This window comes from Ailuropoda melanoleuca, chromosome 10 (assembly GCF_002007445.2).
Source record: "Ailuropoda melanoleuca isolate Jingjing chromosome 10, ASM200744v2, whole genome shotgun sequence".
Taxonomy (NCBI): domain Eukaryota; kingdom Metazoa; phylum Chordata; class Mammalia; order Carnivora; family Ursidae; genus Ailuropoda; species Ailuropoda melanoleuca.
In genome coordinates this window covers 108,900,668-108,912,134 of record NC_048227.1, presented here as the reverse complement: position 1 = coordinate 108,912,134, position 11,467 = coordinate 108,900,668, and the positions used below count along the sequence as shown (strand labels likewise).

The window sequence follows — 11,467 nt, the reverse complement described above, 5'->3', positions numbered from 1 at the left end:
TCTCCAGAGTGACTGCACCAGTTTGCAGTCCCGCCAACAGTGAAAGAAATGTCCATCGACAGATGAATGGATAATGAAGATGAGGTACATTTATACAGTGGAACACTACTCAGCCATCAGAAAGAATAAAATCTTGCCGTTTGCAAGGATATGGATGGAGCTAGTGGGTATTATGCTAAGCAGAATAAGTCAGTCAGAGAAAGACAAATACCATATGAAACCAAACAGAGGAACACAGGGGAAGGGAAGGAAAAATAAAATAAGACGAAAACAGGGAGAGAGGCAAATCGAATCTTAAGAGACTCTTAACTACAGGGAACAAACTGAGGGCGGCTGGAGGGCAGGTGGGGGGGGGGCTGGGGTAACTGGGTGATGGGCATTAAGGAGGGCACGTGATGTAATGAGCACTGTGTGTTATATACAACTGATGAATCACTAAATTCTACCCCTGAAACTAATAAAAACAAACAAACAAACAAATAAAAGCAGTCTGTTAGACTTTCAAAAGATCTACCGCAGTCGTTCCCTACTCAGACATCTACACCCAAGGGAAGTAAAAATATACTTCCAGCTAAAAGTTAACACGTGACTTTCTACAGCAGGTTAGTCGTGGTAGCCAGAAAGTGCAACCTTGTGATGGCTGTGAATAGGGGAGGAACCACTGAACTGGACACTTTAAATAGGTGAATTATAGTGATACGTGCGTTGCATCTCAACAAAGCTATTATTACCAAAAAAATAAATTGGGGGGATTCCAACTGCAGATACACATTAGGAAAAGTGGATAATATGTTTTTCAAATCTATAACAAGCTTAAAATGGTAACATGGTCCTTACAATGTGGTTCTGTCCCAAGAATTTATCTTAAATTAAAAAAAAAAAAAGCTTAACCTTTCACCGAGTTTGTTCCCCTTTCGGCCCTTTCCGGCTTTCCTGCTGGGGTCCTCCTTCTCCTTTGGTCCCCTCCAGACTCACCGCAGGGCTTGGGTCCCAGGGCCCCCAAGGGCGCGGGGCTCCGACGACGGGGCGGGCCCAGGGGCGGCCGCTGTGACCTCGGGGCGTGTGCAAACACCGCCCTCCGCGGCCACCGATAGGTCCCACCCCACCTTGGAGACCTGCGGGGCGGGGGCGGGGAGAAGCGGCGCAGGAGGCCGCGCGCGCGGCCGGGAGGCTCCGAGGAGGCTCCGGGAGGCCGCAGAGGCCGGGCAGGCTCCGAGGAGGCCAGGCAGGCTCGGGGGAGGCCAGGCGCGGGATGTGGGCGCCGAGCGGCCCGCCGGGGCCCGCGGGCTGGGGACCGCCGCAGGGNACCTGGTGCAGGGAGCGCGGCGGCTGGGCCGTCCCACCGATTGAAGGGCGCCCTTTGGGATTTCAGGGGACGCGGTTCGGGTCCAATGAGAGGGCCGCGGAGGCCGGAGGCATAGGGATAAGGATCTTGATCCTGAAAGGCGCCCTGGGGCTGCACCCTGGCGCTGCCTCCCTCCCCGCGCAGACGGGCTTTCCGCGCGCGTGCTTTCCTGTTCGACTTCCGGGGCTGTTCTGATAAGAGCGCCTGAAGTCCGTTGGTCCTGGTGGGCGCTGCTTGGGATCCTGGTGTCAGGGCCCAGATACAGGTGTCCCTGCTGCGCAGGCTCGGGAGCAACAGTGCCCGTGTGCAGGGCGCAGCCCGAGTTGTCCCCGCAACGTGCTCAGGTTGAACGGGGCGCTGTCATTGTACACTGTTGAGGAAAGCAGGTTTGGCGTGAAAGCGGCTTCAACGTCGAACTAACCTGACCTGTAAAATGAGGCGTGTCCTCTGGGTCCCGGAGGCGGTGGAACCGGGAACCCCTTAAGGCTGCTTTACCTTCACGTCTCCAAATGCCAGGTCCTCTTGATAGCATTGAAGACGCTCAGATCGTCGCTCCTCCCGTGTTTAATCTGCTGTAGGCTCGCTCTCCTCACGAGCTTTTCCAGGACTGCAGTATGCTTGAAAGGAAAAATGAAAGGGCTCTATAGAACGATTCCTATCTGATGGCGTTAATCCTGGTACTCCGAAGTGGAATTTTTTAAATTTGGAATGTGTAAAAGATGCGGCTGTCTTCACAGAGCAGCCCGGATGGCTCTGCAGCCTTGTGATCAGCTTGGCTCCGAACGTTACCGGCTTATTAGGTGTTCCTGGATTCCGGAATCTGGAGGACGCCTCCCCGGACTCTGGTCATCTTCCCCTGTTGCAAAGGACAGGCGGAAGGTGGAGGGAATACAGCCTGGGCCCTGCCTGTGTAGCCTCCCCTCTGCCTGTGACTGAGCTGCTCTGGAGCGGGACCGTCTGCCTTGTTTTACCCGCCCTTAGTGGTCTGTCCGGGTCCCGCGCTGTCGGCACCCAGAGCTCCAAGGCCACAGCCTCCCACAGAGATGCATGGCTCCCGGGGACGAGCAGGGAGCTGCCAAGCTGCTGCCCTGATGCTCGCCAGCAGGGCAGGGGCACAGCTGATGATTAACTTGACTTAAGTAATACACAAATCAGACTTGTGAGTCGTCAGCCTCTAATTACAAGTAGCCTTTGGAAGAGATCAAACAGGTTTTTTTGTTTAATTTTTTTTTTTTTTATGTGGGGACCAGAAGGAACACGTAGACTTTTCTTCAAACTTTGTTCTTGGCATGGATTACGTGATCAAAAGAGAAGAATAATTGAATTTGTGTGACATCAGCTAGGGCTTAACACTTTTACATTTTCTTGCAGGGAAAAAAAATAGGAGTAATACTAGTTCCGTGACGAAGAGTATAATCAAAGCCTTTCGTCCCCAGCACGGTCGCAGACCTCACAGCCCCGCTCCTCGGGGCCCCTCCCACCCCCACGCTGGCGCGGACCGGGCGTCACCGTTCAGGTGTGAAGACAGGAAGGACTTGTAGCCACCCCTCGGCAGCTGGTGCTGCAGGAGCTCCCCTGCGTGAGCGTTTCGGGGATTTAAACTGCAGTTAGGAACTTAGCACAGTTTGCGCGTTCACACTTACAGACGGGCCGCACCTGAAGGGCCGAAGGAGCATGCAGTAGGTGCTTAGCAAGTATTTGGTGAGCAAATAAAGGAGCGACTTCCGTTGCTCTCACAGAAGAGAGCATTTACTGTCTCCCTGTGCTAGATTTCTGAGCTAGTGATGCCCCCGTGACCCCCGAGCAGGGCGCCTGAGCCTCTCTGGCCAGTCCTGTGCTTATCCATTGATCACTTCGGGGAGATCTGTCCTTCCCTCACAAGTGGCTCCCGTCCCAGTTTCATAGGAGTTAGGTGACCGGCACACTGACATCGCCTGGGATGCCCCGAAGAGGCAGGAAGCCCCACCTTCCAGCAGGGGGCGCTGCCAGCATCGGTGGGACAGGCGCCCGCAGCTGCAAGTAAAGAAAGGTTCTGGGGACCCCGCAGTGAGATCTTATCCTGAAGGATTTCCCAGGAGTTGACTTTGCTGGTCGTGACTTGTCCTCAGAGTGGCATCGTGCAGTGGTTCCTTTCCACTGGCACGTTGTGGCATTAAGTACTCAGGAGCGGGCTGCTCTGCAGCGTAAGCCTGAGGACCCGGACCAGCCACGCTGGCCTCATGAACTCACAGGGGCGTGAACTCGCTCAAGGTCACCAGTGAGGGCAGGGCATCCCAGGACCGTGCCAGGCCTCTGTCCAGTACCTGCGAGGCTGATCTGTGCCCCTGGGGCCTTTGCTACTGATTGATGGACCTCTTTTCCAGCCTGGTGGTCACGTTTACCCACCGGCGGGGCCCAGGGGGCAGCCACGGAATTCACGTGTGTCCTGTTTGCTTTGCATACTCTCAGCTTTTGAGGAAAGAACATGGCGTTTGTGTTTCAGACGCCATGGGTGTACCCTGAACTTGAGGGCATTTTTCCTTTTTGTGCTTTGCCTCTGCCGTAGAGGTTCGAGGAGACCAGAATGCTGGGTCATGGATGGAAACCGAAGACAAGCAAGTGGAAATCAGACAGTTCTCTCATGGTCCATAAAGTAAACATTTCAGAGAAAGGGATAAGCTTAATCTGTTTTTCATGGCGTTCCCTGGATTGCAGTTCTCAAGCTTCCTGGGAGCATAGGAAACCTTTGCATTGCCTGGGAAGCTTGTCCAGATGCAGGTTCCCGGTGTGGCTGGGATCCCAGGAACCCACGTTTACACTCAGGTGATCCCACCTCCTGGGGAACTGTGGTGTGCACTCCCTTCCCCCTCGGCCCCTTACACAGGTTGGGAGGTTCTGACACCATATGCTGCGCTGACAGCCGGAATGCTGGGGACAGAGGTGGGGAGGAGGTGGCCCCCCAAACTCGCTGGCTGCTCTGATGGGGATCCACGTGACTGCCACGGTCCTGTTCCCCCAGCGCTGACGTGTCTGCAAGCTTTTCTCTGCGGAAGAAATACGTGGAGAGAGAGACTCTGTGGCTGGGTTGCCGTGGGTCATGCTGTCCTGGTCACAGACCAAACTCAGGACTATTAGCACAAAGTTAGATGCCGAGAAGGAGTTAATGAAAAGCAGACAAAGAAACCCCAGGTGAGGGATGGGGGAGGGTAAAGGAGAAGGGCGTAAATCCTGGATGGCCAAGCCCCCACGCGGAGGAGCAGGGGTCCTGAGGATGGTCCATCATCTGCGAATCCCTGAGAGCCTGTGTGCCTGTGGCCTCTCGGCATTAATCAGAAACCACCCGCCGAAGGCCTGGCGGGCCAAACATTAATCACAGAGCAATTAATCTCAGCACAAGCACACAGAGGTGATTTTTTTGGGGGGGAGAGAGGATCAGAGGGAGGAAGGACGCGAACTGGGGCGTCCAGAGGTGCCCTCCTCCTTCAGAAGGTCCTGACCATCATGATTTGGAAGCGAAGAGGCCGGATCAGTTTAGAAGCGTTGGGTCATGTGTGACCTAACAGAGGAACCGACTATTCTGTTGGCGCTGTGGCCCGACTTCATGACAGGAAAAGAAAAGTCATTTGCAATAAAAACACACACTGGCCCCTTTGCCTGAATTCCGTGTTCTTTATGGGGAGGGTAGTTGGCCGGAGCCCATCTTTGCATCCCCCTGGCTCTCTCCGCCACTGCTCTTCACCTGGGTAGCGTTTTCCTCTGTAAAAATATTCAGAGTAAGAAGCCAGATGTTTAGGCTGGACGGGATGGTTCGGGGATTATGAAGTTTTTATTAAATTCAGGACTGGATTTTGCTGTGAGCTGTTTACAGTGGGTAGTATGGCTGCGAGGCTCCGTTGCTGTAACACGTGGAGCTTGCTCTCAGAGCTCTGGATGGGGTCCTGGAGCAACGGGGAGTTGGGCACGGTGGCCTGGGCGTGGTGGCAGGGAAGGTGTATCAGGGAAGGTGGCCTGGGCATGGTGGCCCAGGGAAGGTGGCCCAGGCAAGGTGGCCCACTTGTGGTGGCCAGGGCATGGTGGCCTGGCGAGCAGTAGGCACTGTGTCGGGCCCTGGGCTTCTCACCCACCTCAGCTCACCTGGGCTGGTGTCCGAATGCTGTGCCCACGTGACTCTCTCATAAAAATCGGAAATTACTGCCGCCTGCTTCCCTCTTGGACCGCATCCTCATAGACCGAAATTACTGAAATAATTATGGGGCTCAGGGGAATTCCTCACTTTCTGTATTAGATCTGAAACACAATTAATCATTTTCTTAAACAGGGTGAACCACATAATTACATTCATTCATTACTTGCCTTAAATTTAATTGTTGATAAAAATAAGAAATTTATGCAGCAGACCTTGAAGATGGTGTTGTTTTATAATCGGAAGAAGGAAATCAGTGTTTTGACGCAGTCCGTGCTGGTGCAACATAGATGTTATTTACGTGTGGGAACGTGTGCAATTACGTGTGATGAGCGTTAAGCGCATACACGTATTATGTATGTTATATAATTACACGCACACACGTTCGGCTAATGCTCGTAGTAACGCATTTATGGCTGAGGGCTGCGGAGGACAGCGCCTCAGGGCAGAGCTAGGATGTGAACCTCCAAACCCAGAAGATTCTCGGGCAGATTTTGAGGCTCGCCGCGTGCAGGCACTGCCCCTCCTGCCACGCCCCTGCCCTGTCCCCAAGGGCTCCGCAAGGCCTGAAGGGCCACCTGCAAAGGGGGGATACACAGAAGGGGGCCTTTTTCTCTCGTGGGGACTTTCCTAAGCCCTTGGAAGGTCTGGGGGTCACCCAGGGCCGGCTGAGTGAGAGAACATGGCACATGAGCGTGGGAAAGTAGGTTCTTACATAAGCTCCGGGAACAGCAGCTGAACACGTCGTCTGCACCTCGTGCGAGGGTAGGTGCCTGCTTCCGATCCCGCGGATATGCTCGGAGGCTCCGTCAGGCTCCTCTTAAAGGAACACCTAGTTGGGAATTGCTGATTTTTTTAAAAGTCTGCACTTGCGGGTGGGAAACCGGTTGGCGGGGGAGGGCCGGGGGCTGTTTTCCTCTGGTGACCGGAAGGCAGGGGAATTGTTCCAGGGAGTAGAGAGGAGCTGTCGGCTTGAGGAGCTGGAGCCGTGGATTTTGGAGGTTACATTGTGTGCTGGGCGCCGAGGTACCGTGGGGCACCGAGCTTGCTTTCTGCCTCCGATGGCTTTGTTTCTCACGCTTGCCCTTCCTAGAACCGCTTACGACGCCAGGATGTCGGCCTGAAAACCCACTTGGAGCAGCTGGACCGGCAGATCAGTGAGCTGCAGCTGGACGCGCGGCGGCCCTGCAGCGAGGTGGCCGACAGTGACAGCAGGCCCAGCTCAGGTAGCCTGGGCGCCGGGGGCTGGTGCTGCAGAAGGCCCTGCCTGGACTGGAGGCCCCAGTGTGCTGTCCTTCCTCTGACTACCAAAGGCATCGGGGAGGGAGGGAGAAGGATGCCGAGGCCTGGCCACGTAGGGAGAGGGAAGCCACTTGTCCAGGAGGGGGGCAAAGCAGGGGGGGCACGGGCGAAGGGGGCTTCCGTGGACCGTGTTCATGGGGCAACAGTGGACAGGAATGGGGGGTCCCCGGCCAACTTCCCCAGTGCCCGCCTTGCTGAGATCCTGAGACCCCTTAGCACTAGGGCCCTGTTCAGGCAGGAAAGGGGCTGCTGTGCCGAGGTGCGCTGACCGCCGCTCACCCACTAGGCTTCTACGAGCTGAGCGACGTCGGCTCCTGCTCCCTGTCCGCCTCCTGCACGTCTGTGTGTAGTGACCGCATGTACTCCTCCTTGGGCACTTTGCTGCCGGCTGACCCCGTGGCCAGGCCCGATGCGGGGGACTACCGGCCCCGGTCAGCCGACGAGACCACCGTGCGCGGAGAGCCCCTGCCCGCCTGGAGACCCCCGGCCACGGAGGAGGGCATGTCCCGGCCCAGGCCGGTGTCCACAGGTAAAGGAGAGCCGGGAAGGGGGAGGTCCCACGCCAGGTGGTGGGGGCGGCCGAGCACAGAGCAGGGAAGCCCTGTGTACGTTTGGTGCTAATCCACGGTAATACTCCAGATTTTCTATAGGCTTGTTTTGGTATTTGGATAGAGACAGGAATACTTCTGTTCATTATAGCAAGTCTGTTTTGATAAAAAGCATTTTTTTCTTTTGATTTAAGTGGGCATCAGAATGTAATTTTAAAAACCCTTCCAGAACTCTTACACACCTGACTGGCACCTGTCTGTCATTGGAATGGACACAGCAGCCAGAGCGACGCAAACCTTGTGTGAATGAGGCATGGAAATGACAGTTTCCGAGTCCAGGCTTTACCTCGCCAGCTGTGGCAGGGAGGGAGACCAGAGCGGGTGCTGGGGGTGGCATGCAAGCAAGCCCTTTCTGCAGGCTCGTGTCCCGGCATCGGTGTGCACGGCGGGCTACCGCTCCTGCCGGCCTCCCGCCCACACCTGCACGGGGCACTGCACGGTCATGGCGCTGCGCGGGAAGTGACACTAGGATTGTGCTGGTGTCTCTCCTTTCACCTGTTTGCTCATTCCCAGGTGATCTTGAAAGAGGCCTGCCGTCTGAGATGGTGTTCCCGAAAGCCAGCGCAGACCCCAAGGCCACTTCCTTTCTCTGCCACGGGATGGACCTCCCAGCCCCCGTGCTGGACCCCAAGTACCAGCGTGATCTGGTGTCCAAGGGCGGCAGGGAGGTGTACCCTTACCCCAGTCCCCTGCACGCCGTGGCCCTGCAGAGCCCTCTCTTTGCTCTACACAAGGAGACCCCGCGGAGTCATGGCCATTCGCCCCCTAGGGAGCCCCTTCCCAGCCCCACGGCCCTGGGCTCCATGCAGACTGGACCTGTCCTTGAGGCTGGCCCAGCTGCAGCCTATATAGACAGGCTGCTGAGTCTGCGGGGCCGAGCAACCCCCCCAAGGGGCAGTGTGGGTGAGCAGGGACCCCCAAGACGCGAGGCGCCCCCATGCCCACAGGTGCTTGGTGGCCAGAGAGCGAACAGTGACGGTAGCCTGGAGAAGCTGGTGTGCGCCCCAGGGAGAGCAGGAACAGGTGGCATGCCTCAGAGGGGGGACACCAGCAGGGAGAGCCTCGAGCAGCAGGGACCTGCACTCCTCCCAGCCACCCCACACCCCAGCAGCCTTCCAGAGGAGGGACCCAAACCCCCAAGGGGCTGTGTCCGTGGGGAGACCATGGTGGGCTCCCCTGAGTCGGGGCATGGACGAGCCCCCTCTGCCCACCCCCAGGCCCAGCAGCCGGCTCTCAGTTTCCAGGAGAGCCCCGTCCTGTTGCCCAGCAGGAAGGGGGGCAGGGAGAGCCCCGCTCTGGCCCCAGGGTGCTGTGTCCACCCCCCGTTTGCTGACAGTGGAGCTTCCCTCCTGGGGTTGAAAACAGGCCACCCCAAGACAAAGGCTGTGAAGATCAAGAGAGGGGCCAGTGACAAGGTGCTTCGGTTTGGGGGGCAGCCATCCCCCGGGGGGGCCCTCTCAGTCCCCCAGTTGCCCCCCAAGTTGGGGGAGGATCTCAGGAGGAGGCCCACCCTGGTGGGAGTGGCACCCAGCCGGTCCTGCTCTGAGCCCAGACTCTACCCCGTGCCCGTCCTGGTGCCCCTGCTGGTGGCCCGACGGGAGGGTCGCCGAGCCCCCGCCTCGGCCTTGTTCCCCTTGGAAGCGGCTGCTCTGGGGGCCGGTGGGGAGGCACAGAAGAAACAGCGCAAGTGGCTGTCCTCCGTGGAGATCTCGGGCAGCCTGGGGCCCCACAGGCCAGCGGCCAGCAGAGCGGGGGGCCCACGGCCGGTGTGTGCCCGGGCCAGGCCCAAGCTGCCCCGCCAGGACGCCCGGGTCAGGAGCGAGTCAGAGGGCTCTGAGCAGTCGGCCGAGGGCACCTCCCTGCTCCACTCCACTGTGGCCGAGACCAGTGAGGACGGGGCGAGCGACCATACCGCCAGCCACTTTGGGGACAAGGAGTCCAGCAGCAGTGACTCAGAGGCTGGGGCCTGGCCTCGGGCGTGTGCCCCGCAGCCCTCGAGGGCCCCAGGCACCCGCAGGCCACCCCTGCCCCCAGTCCCCAAACTGTGCCGCATCAAGGCCTCTAAGGCCCTGAAAAGAAAGATCCGAAGGTTCCAGCCAGCGGCACTCAGGGTCATGACGATGGTGTGAGGCCCACGGCAGTCGGCTGAGAGCCTCCCGGGCTGCACAAGGACCGGGGGTCCCAAGGGAAGCCGTCCTCCTGAGGACCCGCAGATGAGTGCGCAGCCAGCGCGGCAGGCCCTTCCCTGGCCAAGGACCTGGCTCTGGCTTCACTGGCTGTTCAGGGTGTGGCTGCGGTTTGTGTGTCGTCTTTGCCGATATGGTTCCTCTCTGGAGACACTCAGAAGAGGCGGTGGAGTGGGTCCCCAGGCTCGCCCCATGGACCGCAGTGACTCTGGGGAGCGTTTCCCCGCCCCAGTGCAGACTGGCGAGACTGCCTCTGTGTCAGCGTCTTCCTGGGGTGGACGTGCCCCCCACCCCCGGTCCCTCAGCCCCCCAGCCCTGTTCTGCGTGGGCTGGGTGGCATGGTCACCCCCAGTCCTTCTAACCCAGGACTCCCAAAAAAGCATTCTCCTAAAGGGCCGGTTGTAAGGCAGTGCTCGAGAAATCAGGGTGTGACTCCCACCGGAAGCCCTCACCGTGAATAAAAACGCTATTTCGCCGTTATCTTCACCAGCCCGTCTCCTGGCGAGCTGCCTCCTGGCGAGCTGCCTCCTGCTTCCTACTGGCACGCGGTCAAGCCTGACTCCCCACCGCGGGGGCGCCCTCACCTGCGGTGGGACAATGCATTTCCCACGCGTGCAGCCCAGGCTGTGCTTCCAACCCACAGAACTGAGCATGAAAGTGTTTTTGAAGGGGCGCCCGGCTGGCTCAGTCCCTGGACCATGTGACTCTCGATCTCGGGGTTGTGAGTTCAAGCCCTGCATTGGGTGTGGAGATTACTTAAAAATAAAATCTTTTTAAAAAAAGCGTTTTTGAAAAAATAACCTTTTTTGGTGTTTTTCAAAGAAACTGCCCCTCAACTTTTCCAGGATTTTCAGGGAAGCCGCCTGCTGAGTATTGCAACATTTTTAATTCCTAAAGCAGCTATATCTTGAATCCCTCCCAGCTGCCCCAAGTGCTTCCCTGGGCCTGGGGCCAAAAGAACGAGTCGGGGGACGTCTACACTGTGGAGCCTAGGAGTGGCTGGGGACCTCAGCCCCTCCCCCAGGGCTAAATGCACAGTTGGCCAGAACTTGGGAAGGAGAGACAGTAAGAAAACGAGCCAAAATATTTGTAGATTTATGGACATTCATGTAAAGAGCAGCTGGTTTCAGGATGCAGTTTGAAGAGCTAAACATTTCAAAAAGCAGTCGGCGTTTTAGAGCAAAGAGGCAGGCCCGTTGGGGTGATGACGCGGAGCAGGACGCAGGGGCTGCATTGTGCGGAACCTGGAGGACCCAGGTGCTTCCGGAAGACCGAAACCAGGTGTTCCCCAGTCTGGGTGGAGTTCCCACTAGCACTTCACGGGATCTGCCTACGAACAGGAGAGAGGGTCTTCCTAAGCTTTTCAAAAACTGCTTCTGCAGTTAAACCCACCCCGATGGGATGTTATGCAAGACATTTCCTAAGAGCATCTAATTCTTGGCTGCGTGGCACACGAGGGAATGGGAGCACGGGGCTCTGGAGACAGGGTTCCCTCTGTCCCTGCGGTGTGCCTGGGCATCTGGGCAGGCTGTTCTGGAGAGACGGCCGTGGGCTTCTCTCTGTGGGGTGCCCTCCGCTCCCCGACGTCATCCCTGGCGTGACTGGAGCTTTGCACACCCGAGGGCCTTCCGATGCAGCCGTTGGCGACTGCAGACTTCTCTCCTGTCCTCTGCGGTTCCAGCCGTCCCAGCACCACGGGACGGGACCACCAGGCCATGTGTCTCCTACCGGGATGCCTGGACTCCACACTGACGGGGACACCGTGGACCCCCGGGGCTGCCAACCCAAGACAGGAGTCGAAATTGAAGAGAACAAAGGCCTTTATTTGGGGTGTCAGGTGGCAGCTCAGAGAGCACAGGTCCAG

General features: G+C 57.7%; 1 protein-coding gene across 2 annotated transcripts; it reads left to right on the top strand.

Moving 5' to 3' along the window:
• Positions 1-1,332: 1,332 nt before the first annotated feature.
• On the top strand, positions 1,333-10,349 carry DACT2 (dishevelled binding antagonist of beta catenin 2). Of its 2 annotated transcripts, XM_034669482.1 has the most exons (4): positions 1,333-4,513; positions 6,601-6,733; positions 7,096-7,338; positions 7,931-10,349. In XM_034669482.1, the coding sequence occupies exons 3-4, from the start codon at positions 7,167-7,169 to the stop codon at positions 9,544-9,546; spliced, it is 1,788 nt and encodes a 595-aa protein (XP_034525373.1). In that variant the 5' UTR covers positions 1,333-4,513; positions 6,601-6,733; positions 7,096-7,166; the 3' UTR covers positions 9,547-10,349. The 2 variants fall into 2 exon arrangements, with proteins under 2 accessions (XP_034525373.1, XP_034525371.1); XM_034669480.1 differs by having other exon boundaries at positions 1,333-6,733.
• Positions 10,350-11,467: the final 1,118 nt, after the last annotated feature.

Bases quoted from the DNA above. Each gene is read 5' to 3' on its own strand.
- DACT2 (XM_034669482.1), top strand. From the start codon at position 7,167: ATGTACTCCTCCTTGGGCACTTTGCTGCCGGCTGACCCCGTGGCCAGG. The intron at 7,339-7,930 runs GTAAAGGAGAGC...GCTCATTCCCAG, and splicing joins GCCCAGGCCGGTGTCCACAG to GTGATCTTGAAAGAGGCCTG.